The sequence below is a fragment of the Tasmannia lanceolata genome, unplaced genomic scaffold (assembly GCF_043159265.1).
Source record: "Tasmannia lanceolata isolate RefF3 unplaced genomic scaffold, GAP_Taslan_0.1 ptg000037l, whole genome shotgun sequence".
Taxonomy (NCBI): Eukaryota; Viridiplantae; Streptophyta; class Magnoliopsida; order Canellales; family Winteraceae; genus Tasmannia; species Tasmannia lanceolata.
Genome location: NW_027518714.1, coordinates 13,556,969 through 13,581,991, shown reverse-complemented (window position 1 = coordinate 13,581,991; position 25,023 = coordinate 13,556,969). Strand labels below are relative to the sequence as shown.

Below are 25,023 nucleotides of genomic sequence, written 5' to 3'. Positions count from 1 at the left end.
TATGCGTAACCAAATAGGTTGATAACTCTAGATCTCTTTGGCAGCATAAATGGGTAGACTAGAAATTTTCCTTGCCTTTTCATGTGGTTGTATCTAATAAAGGTAGCATAGAAAATATTGGCATTGTTAGGTCCATAAAGCTACATTCTCATATATGCGACAGATTCTTATGTAAGATTTTCTTGGCTTCCCATTCTTACCTGGGTCGTAATTATTAGTATAGATTATAATCTTAGAGCCATTGCATGAACTAGCTTGGATAGCATTTGGTTGAAAATGCGTGGATAGATCTTAGGACTACCATGAACTCTGCCTACGTTTGAACTTCACAATTTTGCTGTAGTTTTGCATGGGGGGATTTGGGAGTGTTTCTGTCTCAGCCTTTTCTTCTTCAGGCTTTGTTTCATTTGACGAATAACCAGTCAGGTTCTCATTGAGCATTTGGTTTATGACCTTATTTGAATTGACGTGTTCTATGAGTTTCTTTTAAAAGAATTTGTCCACTCATGTATTTGCGATGTTTTGGTAAAATAGGATCATTTCTATTTGCTGGAACAACAAAAGTCCCGGGATTTGCGATGGTTTGAGAGCCGTTCAAGTGCCCAAATCATTTTGGTGCATGACCATGAAAAAAGTATATTTCATGGAATATCTTTGGGGTCAGTAGTGAGTGATGACCTGTGGGGCAGGAGAGGGAGAGAGACTTGAGAGAGCTAGGGTGTGAAAAATGTCCTTAAAAAGAAACCAATTTTGGTGTAGTTTTTCACCGGTTTTAGGGATTTTTCATTTCTTCATTCCTTCCTCTCAAGTTTTTCACACGCCGACAAATATTCTATGGAAAAAAATTTCATGTTTGCCAAACACGCCCATTTAAAGGAGTGAAGTTGAAAACCATTACTTACCAAATCCTCTAATTTAAGGAGGAGAACAACTTTTAAGATGATCGTTCATGTGAGGTACAGACCCATTACTAATGTGTAGGTTGATTTGATACATTGCTATTGTTGGTCAATTCAACCCTTTATCCAACCTGCATTCATCATGCATAATGAAATAGACATCCTTGAAGGTGTGTTTAAGCTCTTTATTTTTGTGAATTCAAAATTTGAAATTAAAAAAAAACATCCGAGCTAGAAATAAGATAGTCTAGGAAGCTGGAATTAACCCATCAAACTAGTTATTCGAGGGCTGCTGAGGAGACCGAGAGTGGAACCGAACAAATCCCTACACACCACATGGCATGGGTGGAATAGTTTTGACCACTAAAGGGCCAAAAGCCAAAAAATCAGGACCGAGCATTAGTAACGTGTGAAGAGGCTATTTGTTCGGTGGTATTCTCTGTCCCCATATCATTATTTTCAGAAGGCCCTGTTTGGATTGCAGGAATTTTCTAGAGAAGATTGAAAAAGAATTTTTTGTTTTTTTCAAAATTTCATGCTTGTTTGGTTACATGTGAGTTGAACTGTTGAACCACCTCAAGTTTTATTTATAGACTTTTAATTTGTAACGAAATTCAGTATAAATGGATGTAAAATTTGTCTACTAATAGTCGCCACTTTTGATAATGGGATGACTTTCTTTTACAGTTCTCGGATTAGCTGCTGAGAGCCTTCTGAGAATTGTAATAGCCTTTAAGAGCTGCTTAAAACATGTAAAACAAGCTGAGTTCGTCTTATTATCAAAAGATTGTCCCACATATCAGTCCCCCTTGTTATTAAATATTTTTTTTTCATGGATTTGTCGACCAAACAATAGATTCAAGATTCCAGAAAAGAATAGTTGTAAACCAAACAGTAGAATGAGATTTTTAAGAAAATCCTTTTTCAGAAATGGTCTTACAAAGAGTACAAACAATCAATGGAAAGGTTTTCCAAGAATCCATCCAACCATATTAAGAATGACATTAAAGCGGAATTGATCTTGATCAAGGCTTGCAAGTTTCAACAATGGTATTTTCACCTCAGAAGTCCCTCTTTTAATTGAGGCTGAAATCTCACCTGTTTGAGTTGGACTGAGGCAAACAACCAGAAAAGAAAATGAGAGTGATATTAGCAAACCTAATTTATTTATAATTAATTTTTTTTTTTTCCAAATTATCTGTTTCTTTTGAAGTAAAATGGGCGTAAAATTTTACGCCCATTTTTTTTAAAAAAAATTGTTTAATGCCGATTTTACGTTGAAAGAAACTGAGCCAAAGGGAAATAATGTGATAAAAAAAGGCAAGAGGGAAGTCTTGGGACCTTGATGAGAAGACTTTGGCAGGAAAGGAAGAATCAATAGGCTGATGGAAAGCCTTTGTATGGATCAGTGAATGCTCCACAGTTTCCAGGACGAGAGAATATAATCTACACATCATAACTCCAAGTATGAGATCTATTTCCCACGGTTAAAAAAAAAAAAAACTATCCAATTAATCTACAGTGATGCAACTGACACAAATGTATGTTGTTGTCCGACATGAATACAAAGTAAACCTAACACAGTAATGAATCCACTTAGTTATATATGATAATATCCGAGGTTTGTTATTCTGAAATTATTATTTGTTCATTTAGGTGTAGAACATATAAAAGAGTATCAAAATAAAACAGATACACTTGAACAGTATTAGTAGTAAATAATCATACGAGAAAGTAAGAAAAAAACTGGTATGCTTTCTCTTTTCCTTCCTATGCATGCTGCATGTGATTTTTTTTATTGGTAAATATTTACAAGGGAGCTATATCATTAAGAGGACAAAAACTATCCCTACATGTTTTCAATCACTGCTACATGATTTCCACCGATCTATTGGAGCTAATGGTTGAGAAATTCAGGAAGAATCATCCAGCAAAATGATTTTTGTGCTTAAATTACATAGCAGTAGAGCATTTGGACTGTGAATAAAAAGATAAATTAATAGTTTAAAATAAAATATCTGATAGTAAAAAGTAAGAATTGTTGAGCCATCTTGCTGGAGTCATGTATTCAAGTCCAAATGAATCAACTTCGACACCTATACACTTCAAAACAAGATTCAATTTGGTACCGTTGCTTGAGAAATGACTGGCAGATGACATGGAATGTGCGGCAAAAAAAAAAAAAAAACTGAGCTCTGTATGTACAAAAAAGAGAAGCAAGCAAACAGGAAAAACAGGAAGAGTGATATTAGCAAACCCAAAATTATAATAGATTAATTTTTCACACTAAATTTGATTTGGTACAAACTGAGTTCATTGGAAAGCTACCACCACTAGCAGTTTAATTCTACCAAGTCATCAAACTGTTAATATCAAACTTAACATAAATATCTATAATACCTTCAGCACTAGCCATCCGAAAATAAAGGACAATTCCGATTTTGTTGAAATATAACAATGCCACCTTTTTGTTTGATTTTGAAGGAATCATAGCCATGAACAAGAAAAATGCCAACAACCTCTTGAAAGTTCCAAATTCTCCGTTTCTTTCGAAGTAAAATGGGTGTAAAACAAATTTTACGCCCATATTTAAAATTTGGTTTATGCCCATTTTATGTAGAAAGAACCGAGCTGAAGGAAAATAATGTCATAAAAAAGACCACAGAGAAGTCTTGGGAGCTTACTTGATGAGAGGACTTTGGCAGGAAAGGAAGAATCAACAGGCTGATGGCAATCCTTTGTATGGATCACTGAATGCTCCAAGGTTTCCAGGGCGAGAGAATACAATCTACACATCATAAACCCAAACATGAGATCTATTGCCCACTGTAAATATGAATGCGAAGTAAACATAATACAGTAATGCATTCACTGAGTTAATTGATAATATTGGAGGCTTGTGATTTTGAACTTATTTGTTTATTTAAGTTTGTGTAGAACCTATAAAAGAGTATAGAAATAAAACAGATACACTTGAACAGCAAATAAAACTGATGCACTTGAACAGTATAAGTAAATATTGATACGAGAAAGTAAGAAAAATTTGGCATGCTTTCTCTTTTCCTTCATATGTATGCTGTATGTGATTTTTTTAGTAAATGTTTATGAGGAGCTATTAACCAAAACTATCCTGACATGTTTCCAATCACTGCTATATGTTTTCCACCAATCTATTGGAGCTCATGGTTAAGAAATTCAGGAATAATCATCGAGCAGAACTTTGTTTTGTGCTTTAATTACATAACAGTATAGCATTAGGACTGAATAAAAAGATAAAAAATATAGCTTAACACAAAATATCAGAATAACAGGTATGAATTGTCGAGCCATCTTGCTCGAGTGCAGTTCCACTGTTCAAGAAAACAGGATTGAAAGCAGCACGGTAAAGATTGGATGGTCTGAAGCAGCACAAGTCCAAATGAATCCTCAACTATACACTTCAAAAAAAGATTCCATATGGTAAGTTTTTTTTTTTTTTTTTTTTTCCATATGGTAAGGTTGCTCGAGAAATGACTGGAAAAGGACATGGAATTTGTGCTGCAATAAAATAAGTGACCCATTTTCGACTATGAGTAGATTGATGAATGTTACGAAACTGAGGGCCCATTATCAACCTAAAATGGCCACTAACTGGTTGGATTTAGTTTTTTTTTTTTTTTTTTTGAATGATAACTGGGTGAATATAGTTGTGCTTGGAAGTAACTAAAGGATGGTATGGCGCAGTGTCAGATAAGTCAGAAACCTGATGTGCTAACCAGATAATACCTGATAATTTCCAATTGTAAGTGACTTGAACCCAGCTGCACAATAAATAAAGTAATACTCCCACGTACGTATGAACTTCTCATCGAATCCCAATGCAAGAATTTCACTGAAAGGTAAGAAGTACTACATATCAAAATCAACAACTTGTTGAAAAGCCAAAATATTAACATTTCATTGGAATACATAACTGCAAATAGAAGCATGAAAACCCTACTGTGGAGTATTGAATGCTAAGCATATCTTCCTATATGAAAATGAGGTATCAAATCGAGCCAACAAGCCCAAAATGGATACCTAAGATTCTATTTCTATCAGGAAAATAAATTCTTCTCATAAATTCTTTTTGTTCTTTTAATTAGCTGCATTGATGGAACCATCTTTGCTTTCGAAATAATTTGGTTCTCATTTGAACATCCTTTCATTCTTTTCAACTTAGATTTATTTTCTTTTCTTATATCTTGGAGCCTTTGAAATGTATTCAGAACATGTAGAAGCTACTCATATTCACATGTTATGGGTACCATTCAAAAAAAGAAGAAAAAAAGAAGAAAGAATTACATGTTTTGGGAATTCTTGATTAAGAATTTTCTTGTTGGTTGGTTTATGGTTCTTATTTGAACATTTTTTTGTGCTTTTCAGCTCAGATTTATTTTGTTCTGTGTTGAAAAGTTGGAACAATCTTTTCTTTTGGAATAATTTGGTTCTCAATTGAACATCTTTTCATGCCCTTTCAACACAGATTCATTTTCTTCCTTTCTTTTTTAAATACCTTGGAGCCTGTTTAAATGGATTCCTTATGGTTCTTATTTGAACATTTTTTCGTGCTTTTCAACTCAGATTTATTTTGTTCTGAGTTGAAAAGTTGGAACTATCTTTGCTTTTGGAATAATTTGGTTCTCAATTGAACATCGTTTCATGCCTTTTCAACACAGATTCATTTTCTTTCTTTCTTTTTAAATATCCTGGAGCCTGTTTAAACGGATTCTGAACCTATAGAAGCTACTCATATTCAGTTAGATGGTATTTGGAAAGAATTACATGTTTTGGGAAGTCTTGATTAAGAATTTTCTTGTTGGTTGGTTTAGGGAATATCTTGAAGGTCCTATACTTCCATAGAAGATCCAAAAAATAATTCATGAAATCTATACCTAGATCGTTGAAGAATGCAAAGTTACAATCAAATATTTATACTTGGATTGCTAACACAATCGAACGGTAGATTAGGATGACCCTAGAAAAATTAGGACTGCAAAGTAATTAATACAGGCGTGGTCTTTGTGCGAATTTTAAAGACTAGCTGGACATATAGATCCGGCTTCTCATCAGGATGATTGTAACATGTAGCACTTCCATTAGTTTGACAGGTATTGGGATCAGTTGGCTCTTATAGAACCTCAGTTTTCTGTGGAGCTACCATATTTGAGAGATATCATAACCAGCCTCTGTTGTTTCAGTTTCTGATAGATGAGTTACTCGATTCAAAAAGATTCACGGCAATGTTCAGCATTACACTGCACTTAAGACCATGGTTTTAAATTTCAGCCGAAATACCGAAATCTCGGATTTCAGTTCAGACCGACACCAAAACCACCTAAATCCGAAATTTCGGAAATTTCAAAATGTAATTTTCCCTCCCAAAATTTCAGTCAAAATTAATGAAAATTTGGCCAAAAATTGGTAAAAAAACATATTTCATTATTGTGCCAAAATTTTGGCCAAAATTTCAATATTTCGGCTGAAATCTCGGTTCGGCTATGTCCAAAACCAAAACCGAAATTTTAAACCTTGCTTATGACACAGGATAACACGGTTGCGAGGAGAAAATATTTCAATCTATGGCTACTGCCTCACAAGTCACAACCATGTAATTTGATTCTGTCCTCATTGCCACATGCCATCCTTCACTTGTTCCCTATGCATTAGCATCATGATAAGATAATTGCCAGGACATGGAATTTATTAGGTGCAAGTACTGTCACGGGCTAGGACACACAAGATCAATTCTGCTAAGAAAGTGCACGGTTACTCCAATTCCTCAACTGCCTATGGCAACTTCTCAATGACCTACGGTTGCAGCTGCTACTCTGATTGGATCTTCATTTGCTCCTCTGTTACATTTTTTTATTGCTTCTACTGGTAAGACACTTCAGAGTATGCTTTCCAATCAGTTTGAGTGTTCAAGCATTACCGCCCAATCAGACCAAATGCTTCACACTACATCTGGTCTTCCACTATACCTGGTTCTGCATTGTCTGCTGCCTCAGTTATATGTAACTACTGGATATTGGACTCTGATGCATACAATGGTACCGGGTCATCGAAATAGAGTGGTTTGCTTTGATGTTTCAAATAATAAAATGTCTTTTTGTTAAATTTGCTTGATATAATAGTTTCTTATATTTTTCTAATAATTTTTTTTGACTTTTTGAATTTTTAACTATTTAGAAACATTTCTCGGTTCGTAGCGTCCTTTCCAAAATGAAACATTGAAATGACCGAAATACCAAAACGTCTTGTTCCATAGACCATAATGAAATGTTCAACGGAACGGTATTGACAACTACATTTCCAATATGGTTCTTCTGTGTATGACCCAATAGTAGATTCATTGTGCAACATACTTCGATATATTAGACATGTGGGCTACTACTGCAGAAACACTAATTTTTCCTTTTAACTTATGCGCTCTAAATGAAAGCATACTTCGATGCTGATTGAGCCAGATATGTCACTAATAAACACTTCACCATTGGCTTCTGCGTCTTGGAAACTGATCTCCATGCAAAGAAAGAAGCAGGATGATATTGCTCTTTCTTCTGTTGAGATAGAATGCCAAGCTATGGCATACTACATGAAACCTCAACAAATAAGTGCTTGGGCTAACAAAATACCACCTAATGGAGAGAGAGTTGGAGAGGTGACAACCCTCTACTTTTCATTACAAAGCCAACTAACCGGAAAAAGATGGATTGTTTTGTGAAAGAACTTCTGGACCTATAAAAAATGGAATTTGTGCTTGTGGAAATTATCGATAGCTCTGCTGGCTTCTTCTAGAGGGCAAGCCTTGGCGCAACGGTAAGGTTGCTCCACTGTGACCTGGTGGTCACGGGTTCGAGTCACGGAAACAGCCTCTCTGCAAAGCAGGGGTAAGGCTGCGTACATCTAGCCCTCCCCAGACCCCGCAATGGCGGGAGCCTCGTGCACTGGGCTGCCCCTTTCTGCTGGCTTCTTCTGACATTGGGGTTCACACTGATATTCCTACAACACTTTACTGTGATAAACATGACGCCATTCAGATTGCTGGTAATCATGTGTTTCATGAGCAGAGAAAACATATTAAAATTGACGATCATTTTGTATGCTTCGTTAATAGGCTAGGACATTTTCACTCCATCTATCTTCGGATCTTCAGATTTCTGATTTCTTCAATCAGTCTCATACAATGGTTAGACGTGCTTTCTTTGCAAACTCTCAATTCTTTCTTTTGATCCATTGTGAGTTGAGGTGGGATTAAGCGTTAACATGTACACGTCTATCAGTGATATGACTTGCATAAGGGTAGCTTAGGCATTATACTATTATTCTTTATCTATAAAGCATATTGTAGATCTTTGTTAGAGTAAACAGAAACTGCGTCAACTCTCTCTTAACTTTTGGAGAGCTTTCCATTTTAAGTTATTTATAGTTCTTGCGTTTTAGCCTAAATGTGTGAATAGCTGAAAGTTCCTACTCAAATTTAAGTTTTTGTTTGGAGAAGAGAAATGGGTGACTTAACTAAACTATGATTCATACCTCTGCTTAGCCATGAAATTTCTCCTCCAGTATCTCAATGTTTGGTAGTAATGAATGCCTATGTTTTCCAGGTGCTCCACGCTGCATTTTCAATATGTAATGTTAGTGAATTTCCAAAAGAAGAAGAACAAGAGGAATGTAAAGGAAATGTCAAATGCAAATGATAAGATTAATGTTGACCAGAGTCGGGATGCAACTGCCATGGCTGAAGTTACTCTACTCAAAGAAGGAAGACATCCGCCAGGGAATATATATTCCTTTATAAAATCAGAGCTTCTTCTGTATTCATCATATCGTTCATCTGGTATTGATATAAACTAAGCAGAAAAATGCACCTCAGTCAACCGTTAACAAAAAAAATGAAGAATAATAAATTCTAGGCCTAAAATTCGCTAAATGATTTAAAATTGACAGTAAATAACTCATAGAAGTAACTATCGAGAAAATGTAAACAGTTAGCCAGCATGAGTATCTTTTCAATTCAGGTATAAGTGAAACATTCCGTAAATAAATTTATGCTTTTCAAGGTGTTAGATCAAAGAAAAAAAAGAGGGCAGCCTAGTGCAGGAGGCTTCCGCCATTGCGGGGCTTGTATAGATCAAAGAACTGAATCATAAAAAGGAAAACGGCTACATTATCCATCTATTAGAAATAAAGAGCCATGTTGTGGTAACCATTCAAAAAAAAAAGAGCCATGTTGTTATTACGGATATGAGAGGGGTTAGCCGTTTGTTTTCTACCGAGGTTGGGGTTTTCAGACAAATCAATCATTAAAGGCCTAGAAACGGGATCGTTCACTAATCAATTTCTGCTTATCCCAATGGGAGGTCGACACATAACCAGCATATGAAATGAAGCAAAGTAGCATCAATTTCAGTTTCAGTGTAGAAGATCCAGCAGCAGTTTCACCAATTGATTTGACCGTAATAACCCGTTCATGTCAAGTATTTTTTTTTTTTTTGAATGGCACACATCAAGGTATTATTATATCACTAAAACTGAACCATATAAGAAATTCCATTAGTTAATATTATAACCTGTAGAACAAGGAGACCGTTTACATCCAAAACTGATTCACAGCAGGCAAAGAACTCCTCCATGTATTCATGACCAACTCCTTCTATCATCTCACTGTAAAAAAAAAAATAGTTAATTGCGGAGTAACATTTATTTCTGTATGTCAAAAGTGATCAGGAATTCACCAAGATATAACCCTGTCATATTTTTTTGAACTGGGCAGTTGGCGGTAGTCGCATAACAAGAACTTTATGTGGTCCTGAAAGTATAAACAATTTGAGTCAGAGTATGAACTGAAGTTGACATATAAGTTTCGGAAGTATAATAATGTCAAAATAAATGTAGAAATTATATATAGAACAAGTGGACAATAAGAAAGCCTCCATAAGTGTGGGTAACAAAAGCAATATACAGATAAAGAAAGCCTCAGAGGTATAGCACAGTAAAATTATTTAACTAGCAACAGTTGCCAATTTGATGGATTTTTCTCATAAATTGACAAGTAAATAATCAAATCTTCCCCTAGTGGTTTTGGATGGTCAAAAGACCCAAAAACAGCACAGTTGATATTGAATAGAACAGATTTTGACTACTAGCCAACATCTGCAATATTAGGCTATTAACAGTCGGCCAGAAAGCAACTAGGCAGATGCACAGCCTAGAGAAATAATGACATAGCCGTTGCTTTTGGATTGCTTAATTGTTTTGCTCATGGTAGATGCATCTCTCACTCATCATTGAGGGCTATGTATATTTACTTTATATCAATACCTTCAGGGCATGTGCACACCAATATTGATGATAGAAACAAGTACCCGGGAAAATGGTTGATGCTGTTTCAGCGAAAGCAGAAATTGTTGCAACCATGTTTGAGTTCTTTTACCAACATAACAACAAACAGCACAAATCCTGAACTAACTTGCAAATTAATTTTTATTTTTCTGTTGGTTGTGATTCAATTTTGTAAAATGAACCAAGAGAGGATAGGACAAGAATGAAGGAGAGGAGAGGAGAAGAATGAGGGTTCATGAATTTTCCAAGTGAAATCCCACAACTCATGTGTCGTGTGTATGTGTGTACACAAGCGCGTGCATCAAACATTCAATAATTAAAAGAATGCTACCCATAAGTGATGGTCCCCATCAGTGAAATATTATTTTTTTCTGAAATGATGAGAGTAATATTATATAAAGGGGAGAAAGCCTGGCGAACGAGATGGCCAGTACATAAATGACAATGTAAACTCATGAGATACAACACACTCATGTCACCCTCTACTGTTAGACTATCAATGAGTCGAATTCCTTGAAGAACTGCTCTAATCTCCGCCTCGTTTGAATCTGCCGTCCCCAACAGACCTGAGTAGGCCATTGATGTCACCCCCTGACTGCCTCTAGTGACCTCCAACTGGACCATGACTCCTCAAACTTGATCCATCAAAGTTCAATTTCAGCTTGCCTATCTCTGGTGGAACCCACCCATCTGCTATTGATAACCTGAGTTTGCTCAATGCTGATACAGATATCTTTCCAGCTATACCAAAGTTCAATTTCAGCTTGCCTACCTCTAGCAGAACCCATCTGCCACTGCTGATACAGATATCTCTCCAACCATACAAGAGGTCATGAGCTGAGACGAATTTAAACTCTGGAAGGATTTTAACCCAAGCAATAGTGAGAGCTATCACCTTGGTAGACATGAAATAAGAATTTTAACTAGGCCCTTAAACACCCCGTCATTCCTTTCTTTTCATAAAACCCAAATGGTAACCAGGAGGACCTCATTCCATTGGATTTTGCCTTTTTCCCCTATAATGTGCAACATATCAACACTCCCCCTAATATTGAACATAGATATTATTGATCATGCAGAACTTTGCACCAGACAGACCCTAACTTATTTGGTTAAAGCATTTGGAAATTGATCTCCCGTTCTTCACAAATAGAAAATCATTCTCCTTACAAGCAACCCTTTCTTGAGCAAAATGTTTGTAAACCTCTATGTATTTAGTATGATCACGCTGAACTAGATTATGAGCTATTTTAATAGCAACTTTATTGTTGAAATAAAGCTCCATAGGCCTTTCCTCCACCACTTTTTCTTTTGAAAATTGACATTTATTATTCCAAGAAAGTGCCAAATAAGGGACAAGCTGTCCCTAAATGGCTACAACAGTACCCCCTACATATAGTAGAGTTAGCTTACATATCCGTTATATATTACCCATCCCCATTCCCCATTACATTACCCAATAGCCTAACTTGTATTGAATCCAACAAAAAGTGCCATATTTGTGGGCCCTACCAAGTTAGGATACGTGTCTGTCATGCCACACAAATTCCTCCACCACATTCCAGCTGGAGAATTCGAATTTAAAAAATCCCACTCGAAAACCCCGATCTCTGGCGGCCTCCACCTCACACCACCACCAAGCTCCGGTGGACCCCATTAAATCTGGCCACATTTTTGCTTCTTCCACCATCCTCGCCATTTCCTACTTCCACTAACCCCAACGACCTCCATTACCACTGGCCACCAAGCTCAGCCTCAGGCCACCTGCCACAACCTTGAATCTGAAACCCACGGCCTCCGACAACTTGATCCGATGACCCCATTGCCAAATCTGGCAACCCACAGCCTCCCACTACCTCCACAGCCTACAGATCCGGCAACCCCTGGCCTCCACGGCCTCCCCACAACCTCCCACAACCTCCACGGTTCCAGATCTGACAACCTACGGCCTCCACAACCTTCCACGACTCCAGATCCAGCCTCCACAGCCCTAGATCCGGCCTCCACGAAAGAACAACACTCCAGATCCAGCCTCAACGACTCCAAATCCGGCATCCATGGAGGAGCCGCGGCTATCCACGGCACCAGCACATCATGGCTGGCAGTCTTTGATCGAGAGAGAGAGAGAGAGAGAGAGAGAGAGAGAGAGAGAGAGAGAGAGAGAGAGAGAGAGAGAGAGAGAGAGAGAGAGAGAGAAGGGGACAGAGAGTCGATTTACCCGGCTAGATCCGGCCAGCCAATGGCCTCCCTGAGCCTCCTCCAGACGGCCTCCTCTCAACTCCATTCTGAGAGATAGAGGTCTTTGGAGAGAGAGAGAGAGAGAGAGAGAGAGAGAGAGAGAGAGAGAGAGTCCGTCTCCCTCCCTAGAGTTTCCGTCGCACTAGGTAGGGAGCCCTAAGGTTTCCGTCGCCCTAGAGTTTCCAGCAAATCTTCCTCCACCACTTCCAGATCGTATAGAAGGATCCTTAGCTGAAGTAACTCAGAAACTCCATGGCATAGCCCTATGCTCGACCTCAACAATAGATTTGGTCACAAGTGGTTGTTTTTTGCTCCTCCAAGAAACTAAATTACCTCCTACAAAGGTGCAATAACTAGTAGTAGAATGTTTATCATACACAAAATCTGGCCAATCAACATCAGTAAATGCCTCCACATGCAGATGACCATGATTAGAGAACAACTATTTTCCAAGAGAGAACTTCAAATACCTCAATACTCTCTCTACTACCTATAAATGGGCTCCCCAAGTAGCTTTCATAAACTGATTGATCACATTGACAATGTATGTAATATAAAGGCTAATAAGAGATAAGAAAAGGAGACGTCCAACCAATAGGTGAAATGATCCCTATTTGGTAGAAGCTGTCCTCACTTCCACTTAACCTCTGATTTGAATCAATTGGAGTATCTGTAGGCTTGGTCCCCAGCTTCTTTGTATACTTGAGTCCAGAATGTACTTCCTTTGTGATATGAAGGTGTACCCTCGTTGAAACTTGCAACTTCAATACCCTGACTATCTCTCTCAATTCTGTTCTCTTCGTCTTCTTCTTCTTCTATGGAGATTAGGTTCCATCGAACATACATGATACGGGACTTCCATTTTTTTGCTAGGAAGACATGATATGCGTTTAGCGACCACAACATTTGAACATCGTTTAGGTCAGGCCTTGATTCCACCACTCACAATTGTCTTATCCATTGGACAATATCCACAAATTTCTAGAGTACTCAAGTCAACTCAACTAAGCCTTTGTCCCAAACTAGTTGGGGTCGGCTAATGAATCCTTTAGAAAATTTTTATGAAGAAGGTGAAAGAATCTACCCGACTCAAATTGACTAAGTCTAATCCTGACACTAGTTGGGTTCGTCTACGTGATTTTCTTCCATTCTCTCCTATCCAAGGTCATGTTCTCTGTTAAGTTCCTAGCCATCAAGTCTTTCCTCACAGTTTCTACCCAAGTTGTTTTCGGTCTGCCCCTACCTCTTTTTACTCCATCAACTTGGCACGAGTCACTTCTCTCACTGGAGCATCCAAAGACCTACGCTGGATATGCCCAAACCATCTTAAGCGGTGCTCTCTCATCTTCTCCACAAATTTCTAAAGTAAACGTTGAAATATTATTTAAAAACATCGAAGGAAAAAATGAGACTTCCATATTAAATATTCTAGTGAGATTTATTTATTTATTCAGTCTATCAGTCACAAATATTTTTGTACAGCTATGAAGTGCATATATAACCTAAAAATTTCATAGGCACTATACATATAAGGACCACTTTTTAGCATGTGGTCGAAAAAATTGATCCATATTAATTATGTGATGCAATTTCAGAATAAGAAGGAATTCATAGAAACTTCACACCTCAAGGCCGGCTTCTTTCACTTTCTTTTCTGCGAATTTCATTTGCTCTTCAGATAGTGTGATGCCTGTGTATTTGCATCCAGTTCGTTTGACGACTTCTATGGCAAGGCTTCCCCAACCACAACCAATCTCAAGAATTTCATGCTCGCGATCAATTCTTGCCTATATTTTTGGGGAAGTATAAAAAATTAAGAAAAGCAAGTGGTCAGTGCAATATATCTAAAAACCAATTAAGGAGAAATTGTTCCATAAAGGGCCTTACCTTTTCAATTAGGAGAGAAATTTTCCGTAGTTGTGCAACTTTTAAGTCTTCATCCTCCATCTTCGAAATGATTTCACATACGGAAGTCAGAATCATATAACTAGAATTATCATATAATATGAAAATATTAAGGAACTGTAACCATGTGCTGTTGGTAAAGCTAGTGTTACAAGGAATTGATGCGAACCTTAAATATCGCGCAGGAATATGTCATCGTTTCGTCCAAGAATAGAGCAAAGAGGTCATTACTCTAGAAACATAAAAGTCAAGGACCAGCTTTCAGATTATATGTTTTATAATACATACACAGTGCAATGATATCACGATCAACATAAAGGGCATGGTTAACAACATGAAATGAATTCTATTGTTTTTTTGCTTAAAATTTATTAATTGAAAATCGTTCCAGAATAAAATACACAATTATAACATGTTCCATTTTTTTTTTTCAAAATTTTTCAACAAAATTTATTTATCTGAAAAAATGGGCTATCAGATGTAGGAAAATTTGATTAACAGGGAAATTTATTTCAGGAAACAATTTTCATCATAAACAAACATGTCAACATATATCCTGTGTATGGGAAACCCCATAATATGTCAAATTCAAGGATGAGAAAACCTGTATTCAGGAGCATAAATGACACTTCAATACAATCGAAGAGAATCCTTTATCTGCTATTGAAAGATCTGTCTAGATTACCCTTTGTTATTTCTAACAGAAGTAGAGGCCATTGATTTTTAATTCACTGGCCAGGCTTTCTGATTAGTGGTACTGAGCTAAGCTTTTTAGTGGCTCAGACCTAAACATGTTAAATGATGTGACTTCTGAATAAAAACAAAAACAACCACTTGGCACAATCACTTATCCTGACCCGAGGAAATTGCAACATCACCTAGCACAAGTATCATACTAAAGACTAGACATAACAACTGATACTGTTGAATTAAATAAAGCTGCTTGCATAATATTGAGTACTCATAATCCCTTCTATTTTATTAAAGTTCACATGGCTCTGTTGATTTTCCATGAGCCTTCTAACAGACATGCACAAATAATAATAAAAAAAAGCCATGCATAAGTTAACCTTAAAAATTGCTGTGGCCACAGAGGATCATGTTGTAGTATAAAGAACTCCCTCTTTACTGTTTTTTATTGTAAACACCAGGGACAGTGAACGCACAAACATTCATGTCCCAACATGTCACAAGAACTTAAGTCACGACTGAATTAGTTTGATTAGATGAAGCAAGGGAGGGATAAAATTTGAGTGCATGGAGGAGATTTTATAGAATTAGAATTAAGGAATTGGAACGCTCATGAAGTGCCTGTATAAATGATGTGACACAGCCCACTTGAGGCATTCTTTCTATGTTATGAAAAGGATTCTAGTTTAGGGTTTATTTCTATTTTTTGTTAGCATTTATTCCAATTTTACAGGCATTCTATTAGCCTAGATGTGGGGGCTGTCCACATCGCCTAGGGCACACAAATCCTATATCCTTTATTGCCCCTTTATCCCTTTACTTTACCATGGCCCACATGACCACTTTAAAGTCACTTAAATCACTTAAAAGAAACCATATAACCTGATTGGTGGAAAATAGGACCCACCACTTAAACTCTGGTCACACCCATATAAGAGGGCAAGGGAGTGGAAGCCCTAACACAGTTTTGGGGGTGAGATGTCCCCAAGGCAGCCACCCACTCTTACACCCACCCCACCCGTCTCCTCTCTTTAACGTTTTCTCATCCTCCCCCCTTTCTCTTCACCGTAACCTGGTTGCAGATGGGCATACATCTGAGGTGTATTGAAACACCAGAAACCTTCACCAATGTACTGCACCAAACCATCACATACAAAACCAACAACCTAGCTCATAATAGATAGGTAAACTCGTGTGAACAATTTTAATGTTGCCCAATGGTTGAAGAGACAGATGTATTACAGAGACCAGATACTAATCAGAAAACCAAAAGAACAAAAGGAGCAAATGCATGATTGATGTATTGATATTTATGATGCAGACCAGATCATAGTGACGAGATACGTTCCGGCGAGCTTGTGTGAGAGTATTTTGCCTTGAAATGTGTGAAAAGAAAAACTTTGCATATGCTACTCCAGCTGTGAGAAATGGTGGTGTCCACCAGCCCCTGGAGCAAAAGAAAATTGGTCCATATGAGATACTAAAAGTTGGGAAATAAAGGCAACAAGGGATTTGCTAGGGACCATCGCAGAAGGCATTTTGCGGACTGGCAGTTGCATGAGAGAGCAGCCACATAGGATGAATTAAATGAATGACAAAAAGTAAGCCTATGTGGCTGCTCTCTCATGCAACAGCCGGTCCACAAAATGCCGTATGCGATGACCCCTAGCAAATCACACGTAACAATACTTATTCCATAGTTAAAAGATAATTACTATAGAAAGCATTTTCAATTAAGAGAATACCTTTTATTTTTATTCTTTATCCCAGAGCTACGCATATCCCTGTTGGCAATGAAAATCTACAGAAAAGAAGTACTAAGGCAGATTAAGAGAAGTAGCAATATCAACTTCTTTGATCTCTGATGTTGAGATGCCAGATATTATTTACCATGAACAAATTTAGAAGACCTTCTTTATCAGCAAAAGAAAAATCCCCATTGATGTATGCATCTGCAAGGCCTAAATCAGCCTGTATAGCAACCTGGGAAACCAAATCTAGGTTATGCATTTTATGAAATGTGAAAATGCATTTAAATCATTGCATCTACCTTTTGGTAAACCCAATCGATATCAAGTGGCATCAGTATGAACTATTCTTCAATAAAAATGGAGAAATCATACCTTCCAATAGAATAAAGGATGATGAATTTTCAGGACTGACTTCAGGTGACTCTTTTGGTTGATTCCTTCAAAAGTAAAAACTGTACCTCCATCTTCTAGCAAACTGTAGATTCAAAAAAAACCCCAATACCAAAATATTTTCAGTAAATTGTGGGTCAATTTAATATGAAAGATCAGGTAAAATAAGATAGGAAATAAATAGCAGGCTGGAACCAAGTAATGTTGTATACACAGAGATTATAGCTTTATCATAAAATAAAATGTAGATGAGAGTTTGTTGGTGACTTTACGAGACAATTTCCTTATCAAATCACACAAGATATTTGTTTCAGTTCCCTCAAGAACAGCGGTCTTGTTATGCATGACAAAAAGGCACAGTTACAAATATCTCCAATGTTCTCAAAAATATCGCCATATTTTGCCTTTTTTTATGAAACAACAAAATCCAAAAATTATGCCAAGATTTCAAAAATAGTAATATATCTTCATGTTTTATTTTTAACACGAAAATATCATAAAAAATTGAGATAAATATCCAACAGTGATGATGAGTCGGACCACGCAAAAAAAGGGAAATATTTTTTTGTAATCCATTTTACTTTATGTTTCATTTCATTAATGTCAATGAACGATATTTGATAGGCAACATCATTGGAATGCACAACAAAGTAATCGTATCTTATGCATTGGATGTCAAATCGGCATGATACCAATACTACCTCGTAAATCTCTTGATATAAAGTTGGGGTCCTTGGAGGGATGATTGGGCATTGTATTGTCTTATACATCATTACATTGTACTTCTTTATTGACTTTATTGTTCCAAACATGTGTGACAACACATGTCACTAGGTGTTAGATGTGATTAAGCCATTATGGATGGCTTTCTTGCTTATGTAATGGTTTCTAAGTATGTATTTGTGCTTATTCTAGCATTTCTCAAAGTATCATCTTAAAAGTTCATCATTTGCATATGTTTCCATAAGTTTTCGTAATTTTACAAGATTTCCACCGAAATTTCCAACCGAAACCGAAATGTTTCTGTTTCCATGCCGACCAAAACCGAAATTTAAAACATTGGTGCGGCCGCAGTGAAATGGGACACAACCAAGGTTTTAAATGTCGGTTTCAGCCACCACCGAAACCGAAATATTAACAAAAATTTCGATGGAAATTTCGGCCGAAATCATGTAAAATTTTGACAATAAATTCGGTTTTCTTAAAATTTCCACCAAAAAGTACAAAATTTCTGTGGAAATTTCAGCCATTTCAGTGGAATTTTCGGTAATTTCGGTGGATATCTTTTACATTTCGATAGAAATTTTGTATATAATGGTGAAAAACAAAATTTCAATTAAAATTTCGGCTAAAATTTCGGCCGAAATTAGCCGATATTTTGGATTTCGGCGAAATTTGGAAATTTCGGGGAAATCATGTCAAAATCCGATTCAATGTAATTTCGGTTTTGGTCCAAACCGAAACCGAGTTATTTCGGCCGAAATTTCAGATTTCGACCGAAATTTAAAACTATGGACACAACCACCCACCAAGCGATGAGGTCAATTTAGCAGCAATCGGCACAACACAGATCTCCATAGGAAATAGGATGTATTGTGTATGTGTCAAGCAACAAAGCAATCTCCAAAGTGAAGCATGTGATATTTTTTATGCATGCGCTGGTTGCCTCGGTTGAGATAGTGTTTTCCATGCAGATCTCAATTTCACTTTTAAGGATGGAGTCGCAGGAGGGCAAGGTGTGCAACAATATATAGGTTAAGGGTGGTGTGGGTATTGGGGTTTGGCGTAGGTATAGAGTTCACACAATTCTCTATCTCATCTTTTTCCATGTCACCTTTTCTAGTCTCCCCTTTGAGTTCTTCGTATCCCTCTCACTCTCATATGCATTGGTGAGTGCAATGAAATGAAGGTGGTAAGGGGTACTTGTCATTTACAAAAGTGATAGATGAAAGCAAAAGGAGAGGTGAAATTGCTGATAAAAGAGGTGGAAATATATTTTCCCAACCTCTTCAAAAAATTTCATCCAATTGCTCTCAAATTGAATTCAATGTTTCTAAATCTCACGATGTGACAAAAGAATAAATTCAAATTAAAGAAGATCCTATGATTTCAATTAGAAACTTGTTTGGAATGTGTGGACACACACACACACACACAGATGTTGAGTGAATGCAAAGAAACTTAACTAAAAAAAGGAAAAAATTCACTGAAACAAAATATTCCAAAATTGTGTTGTGCGATTCCATGAAGTGTATGGTAGTCTCGAACAAATATCAGTAGACTCAGTACTAATAACATTTAAGTTGAAAACATCAATAATAGGCTAGTAATCCTCATCATTTGCAGAAATACAAGAAAAGTGTGATATTCCGGGCTATTAAGATGAGACTTACGTTAAACAACCTGTGGAAATATAATGCTTGAGGAACCTAGTAACAACAAGCCTTGCCCCAGTTTCCACCAGAGAAGGTACCATATGTTCTCTGTTCCTCAGAAGAATGCAGTTCCTTCCAAGCAAACTATTTGCTGCAACCATGCCAGCCTGTAAGGGAAAAAAAAATGATCTGCAGCCTATTTGACGAGTGTCAATGACACGGGAGTTCTAGATGAGTCGAACAAAAGAAGTCTGAGGTATCCAGTATGTCTTAGAAAAGCTACTTTTGGGCATGGGCATAATACTGATATAGATGAACCATGTGAAAATATCACCTTGTTTTCCAAGTATTTATTTGACTGATGAATTGCATACACCAAACACTAGAATAAGGTAATGAGTGTTAATCCGTACCTTTAATCCATCCTCATGAAAGCCATAACCTGCAGGTAAAGCATCCTTTTTATTATACATTGGGTGATTCTTAAAAGGACCAGGAAGATAAACAACACAATTATATTTGTGATGAGAAAATAAAAGATAAATGACCTAATGCATTTTTGTTAGACAACTTTCCATAAAGTTCAAAAAACCTTAAGAGCCAAGCTTTGTTCCTTGCGTTGAGACTGATGACAGACTCCATAGGGTCAATATAAATGCAGACATTGAGTAGGATGTTTGCAATTTTTTACCCGATCCTTACAACATAGTTAGCTTGTTACCCTGCTTTCGTTAGTCAAAAACTAAGGAGGTTTTAGGTTTTCCTTAATCGTGTACTTCTCTTGTGAGTGCATGGCACTGATCAGTATTGGCGGTTCATGTGTTCATGGTTTAATTTCCCCGAATGACCGAAAGGTTTCCATTTCCATCCCCATCCCCACCCCCACCGAAACGAAATTTACATGAATTCCTTCCGTGTCATTATCTCTCAGAAATTTTGACCGAAATTCCTGAAATTCGACCAAAATGGTTAGAATGACAAAAAAATGGAAAGATATTATGATTGGCATTTCATTTCATTAACGTAGAGAATGATATTTGGTAGGAAACATCATTGAACTGAGCAACAAAGTAACCGTATCTAATGCATGGGATGTCAGATCGGCATGGGACCAACAAGGTAACCGTATTGACATAGAGTTGGGGTCCTTAGAGGGGAGACTGGTAATTGTATTTTCTTATACTCCAGTAAATTGTACTTCTTTATTGACATTACAGACATGTGTGACAATGCATTTCACTAGGTGTTTGACGTGATTAAGCCATTACATATGGATTTCTTGCTTAAGTGATGGTTTCTAAGTATGTATTTGTGTTTATTCTAGCATTCTCCAAAGTTTCATCGCAAAATCTTATCATTTGCATGCTTCCTCACGTTTCCGTGATTTTACAAGATTTCCACCAAAATCGAAATGTTTCCGTTTCCATTTCCGTGCCGACTGAAACCGGAACCGAAATTTAAAACCTTGCATGTGTTGAGATAAGCCCACAAAGGTTCTTACGGTGCTACAATAGTATTTCATGGATGACAAGATAATATCAGGTGCAAATACGTGCAAATGGAGCTCCCAGTGTACCCATTGTGTAAGGTTCATCACTGCTTGCTCATTTTGCATGACAGCTACAGAAGGAATGTTAAACAGTTAAGGATAGTTATAAGCCTAGTTGTGAGCCCAAATACACTTGGGTGAATCTTAAGAGCACTCAAGAGAAAGTTACATGAAAGTAATCCAAATTGAATTCTTCTTGTTAATGCTGTAGTGGAACCCTCCTTTCATAGATACATCCTATTAACTGGAAATTTTCCTTTGGGCTGGATAGAAAAGTCTTCTATAAAGATCTATTTACTTCTGTAATTATAGCATGCCTCCTTTAACAAATTCTCTTGCAATTCCATGCACAACTCTAAGTTACCATCCATCAACCGCCCTTAAAATGCAAAGTTCTGTAGAGCATAGATGCAAATGTTACAAGTTAGCATAGTGGTCAATTCCATTCCATTTTTTACGGAATTTTCAAAAAATACCTTTCTGGTAACAAAAGTAAAACATCCCTTTACATAGATGGTGGATTGTAATTAATTTATGTTGACACTAGATGGATGTTGGCATAATATTGATGAATGTTAAATCTATTAAAATGGGTGTTTATATGTTTCTTTTGGGTTCTCGGGGGTTTTCTTATGTAGCTATATTTTTCTCAAGTATTCAACTAGTTTAAATTTGCGTTGTCCTTTCTAAAAGAAAACCACCAAAACAAGCAGAAAGCCAAAACCAACCTGAAAGAAAAAAGGAACTTTCAATATAATTGAGTATACCGATTATACTTAGATAAAACTCTCCCATATACTAATTTATCCGAAAGAATGAACAAAGATAAGGTCAGATGCAGTAGATGGAACTTGGCAAAATAGTGATACACAACTTCATTTTTGTGGTTACATGATGAAATGCCAATTTTACACTATGCCTTCTAATGGAAGGAAAACAAAGCAGAGCCTTTTATCCTAGTACTTTTCCAATTATAAAATCCCTTACCATCTAAAAAAAGTATTTTTCCAGTTCTGCAGCATTTATTCAGTGAGTTTTCTATATAGCCTGAATCATTTGCCTGTTGTTAACTAAACACAAAATGAAACCTAAGCCTCACCTTGGTATGCCCCACAAAACCATATTCCTCTCTTCCCTTGGATACCATCAAGCTCGAGTAAAGCTTTTGCAGCAGCAACTGATGGAACCGGATGGCTTGTTGACCATTTAAGCAGATTATGATGTGGCGTATGAGGTGGATTGAGAGTCACAAGGAAAGGAAGACCAGTGTCATCAATATTCTGCAAGTTCATTAATTCATGAAATAGTTAGGATTTTCGATTAGAGGCATCATGAATAAACACAGAAACACACAACATTCTTTTCTATCTTCACCAAGGCACCCATGCGAAGACTTCAAGAGAATATAAATTGCTAATGTTGCATTAATGATTAATCACACTGAATAGCTTCCAAACATGTGCGAAGAGAATATATTACAAACCTGGAGCACATTGAGCCAATATGTCAAACATACTTTGTTTCCAGTGGTTCCAAGAAAATTCCATGCACTCCATGCTGTGGGGTTTTGGGGCATTAAGTTTTTGTCACGGTGAAGGAATACATCACTGCCAATAGAGCATTATAGAATGACTGCATTTATACGAGTGCTAAAATTAAAAACACATTATGTCCATTTTGACAGGTCACCATCATAAAGATAAAAAGAAAATAACCTCATGAGCAGTACGATATCAGAACATATCTATGCATCAATTCCCACAAGCAAAGCAAACCATATAATAGATATTTTTTTTAACTGGTGAACCAATTATAGAGACGAATACATCTTTAGAAGCTTTACTCTAGCAATACCCCAGAAAAAAGGCCACAGATCTGAAAGATAACGATCAATGGCTGTGAGGCACTAAATTACATAATAGTATTGGCCAAATATGTAATTGTTTAATTTACACGCTTTCATTTTCTAAACCCTTTGATTTGAAAATGCACGAATCAAACACAAGGTTGGAAAATATCAGAGACAGGATAGAGAACACCAAAAGTAATTTAGAGGTTAACGACATTGGTGGCCTCTCTTGGGCATGAGAAACCCAAAAGGAACTTTCACCAACGACAATTTGAAGATCTCCTCAAAGATGAAAACAAACCACCCTCAGCTCAGGTGACAATTGGCATCTAGCAAGTTATCTACAATTGCAAATTGAAAGGAGCTTGATCATTGATGGTCACCTTCAGTGGCCGCTATTTGCCTTGGAGGCTGTCTATTTACATTTTAAAAGATGATGACAGTTTATTTGAAGAAGAGAAAGACAACCATAAAATGAGGAATGATAGAGATTGCCCCAATGCTCGAAAAAACATTTTTTCAAGAATATAACAAAACAATTATTGACAAGTACAATGGGGGCAGAGAACAACCACAAATAATAATTACCTATGGATGCCAATCCTGGTGGAGAATTCACTAACTCATTACCACTTCTACAACATGCAAATAGGAAATCTCGTATCCACTACATAGATCAACAATCTTGTCAATAATGTGCCTGCCAATGTCCTCGATTACAATTCTTCATGCAAGCAGAAAATCACCTACGCAAATTTGTTTAATGTATGACTTTGTCACCTACCCAAATTTGTTTTGTGAAACGACCAGTTACTCCAAAAGCTTAAGCTGTTGGAGAAGGCGTTATTTAATCTTTTATACTTTATACTTTAACACCCCCCCCTCACGTGTGGCCCCTCTTTTTAGGGTTGGTCTACAAGTGGCACATGTGGCCCTCTTTTGGGTTTGGCCATTGCATGTGGATTTTTGCTATCAAGGAGGTTTGAACTCAGGACCTTTGGCTGTGATATCATGTGAAATGACCAGTTACTCCAAAAGCTTAAGCTGTTGGAGAATGCATTATTTAATCTTTTATATTTTATACTTTATACTTCATACTTTAACATGTTTAATGTATGACTTTGTCACCATTGACAATTTAGACTCCCGAAAACGCAGAAAATCCCCCTTGATTAATGCTGACACAGTCCTATATACACCCTCCCCTTCGCTAAATGATCTGCAACATCGCTGATCACTAAGTATGGAAAATGGAACATCCAACCTCTGGATAGATCTAACATCGTATCCATCCAATGCGCTAATCTCCAAGGCCCTGAGCTGGTGAAATAACTTAACTCAACTCAACTAAGCCTTTGTCCCAAACTAGTTGGGGTCAGCTAATGAATCCTTTAGAAAATTTTCATGAAGAAGGTGAAAGAATCTACCCGGCTCAAAATGACTTAGTCTAATCCTGACACTAGTTGGGTTCATCTACATGGATCATTTTCTTCCATTCTCTCCTATCCAAGGTCATGTTCTCTATTATGTTCCTAGCCATCAAGTCTTTCCTCACTGTTTCTACCCAAGTTGTTTTCGGTCTACCCCTTCCTCTTTTTTACTCCAACTTGGCACGAGTCACTTCTTCTCACTGGAGCATCCAAAGGCCTACGTTGGATATTCCCAAACCATCTTAAGCAGTGCTCTCTCATCTTCTCTTCAATTGGTGCCACGCCCACCCTTTTACGGATGTCTTCATTTTTAATTCTATCTAACCTTATGTGGCCGCACATCCATCTAAGCATTCGTATCTCCGCTACACTAATCTTATGCACATGCTGCTTCTTGGTGGCCGAATATTCTGAGCCGTATATGGTAGGCCTCACAACTGTCTTATAAAACTTTCCCTTCAACTTGGTAGGTATTTACTGTCGCACAGAACTCCTAAAGCATGCTTCCACTTCAACCAATCTGCTCTTATTCTATGGTTAACATCCTCTTCAATATCTCCTTATGTAGAATTGAACAAAGA

At 37.1% G+C, this 25,023-nt stretch overlaps 1 protein-coding gene across 8 annotated transcripts in view; it reads right to left on the bottom strand.

The window, feature by feature from the left end:
• Positions 1 to 1,804: 1,804 nt before the first annotated feature.
• LOC143861185 (uncharacterized) overlaps positions 1,805 to 25,023 on the bottom strand; it is a 39,828-nt gene continuing 16,609 nt past the window's right edge. For 4 of the 8 annotated variants that reach the window (XR_013239931.1, XR_013239932.1, XR_013239933.1 and 1 more), the window contains 19 exons: positions 22,647 to 22,770; positions 22,263 to 22,443; positions 20,028 to 20,056; positions 19,633 to 19,781; positions 17,222 to 17,324; positions 16,989 to 17,081; positions 16,844 to 16,899; positions 16,422 to 16,545; positions 14,578 to 14,640; positions 14,391 to 14,450; positions 14,129 to 14,290; positions 9,659 to 9,732; positions 9,494 to 9,587; positions 8,637 to 8,773; positions 8,457 to 8,537; positions 4,665 to 4,770; positions 3,584 to 3,687; positions 2,241 to 2,345; positions 1,805 to 2,011 (listed from right to left, as the gene is read on the bottom strand). Coding sequence is in view for 2 of the 8 variants with exons in the window: in XM_077372117.1 (XP_077228232.1) it covers positions 3,616 to 3,687; positions 4,665 to 4,770; positions 8,457 to 8,537; positions 8,637 to 8,773; positions 9,494 to 9,587; positions 9,659 to 9,732; positions 14,129 to 14,290; positions 14,391 to 14,450; positions 14,578 to 14,640; positions 16,422 to 16,545; positions 16,844 to 16,899; positions 16,989 to 17,081; positions 17,222 to 17,324; positions 19,633 to 19,781; positions 20,028 to 20,056; positions 22,263 to 22,443; positions 22,647 to 22,770 (1,708 nt within the window). In the remaining 6 variants the exon portion in view is untranslated. Of the gene's footprint in view, positions 2,012 to 2,240; positions 2,346 to 2,634; positions 3,003 to 3,583; positions 3,688 to 4,664; positions 4,771 to 8,456; positions 8,538 to 8,636; positions 8,774 to 9,493; positions 9,588 to 9,658; positions 9,733 to 14,128; positions 14,291 to 14,390; positions 14,451 to 14,577; positions 14,641 to 16,421; positions 16,546 to 16,843; positions 16,900 to 16,988; positions 17,082 to 17,221; positions 17,325 to 19,632; positions 19,782 to 20,027; positions 20,057 to 22,262; positions 22,444 to 22,646; positions 22,796 to 25,023 lie in introns of those variants that run through there. The other 4 variants (XR_013239935.1, XR_013239936.1, XM_077372117.1 and 1 more) reach the window with 4 other exon arrangements.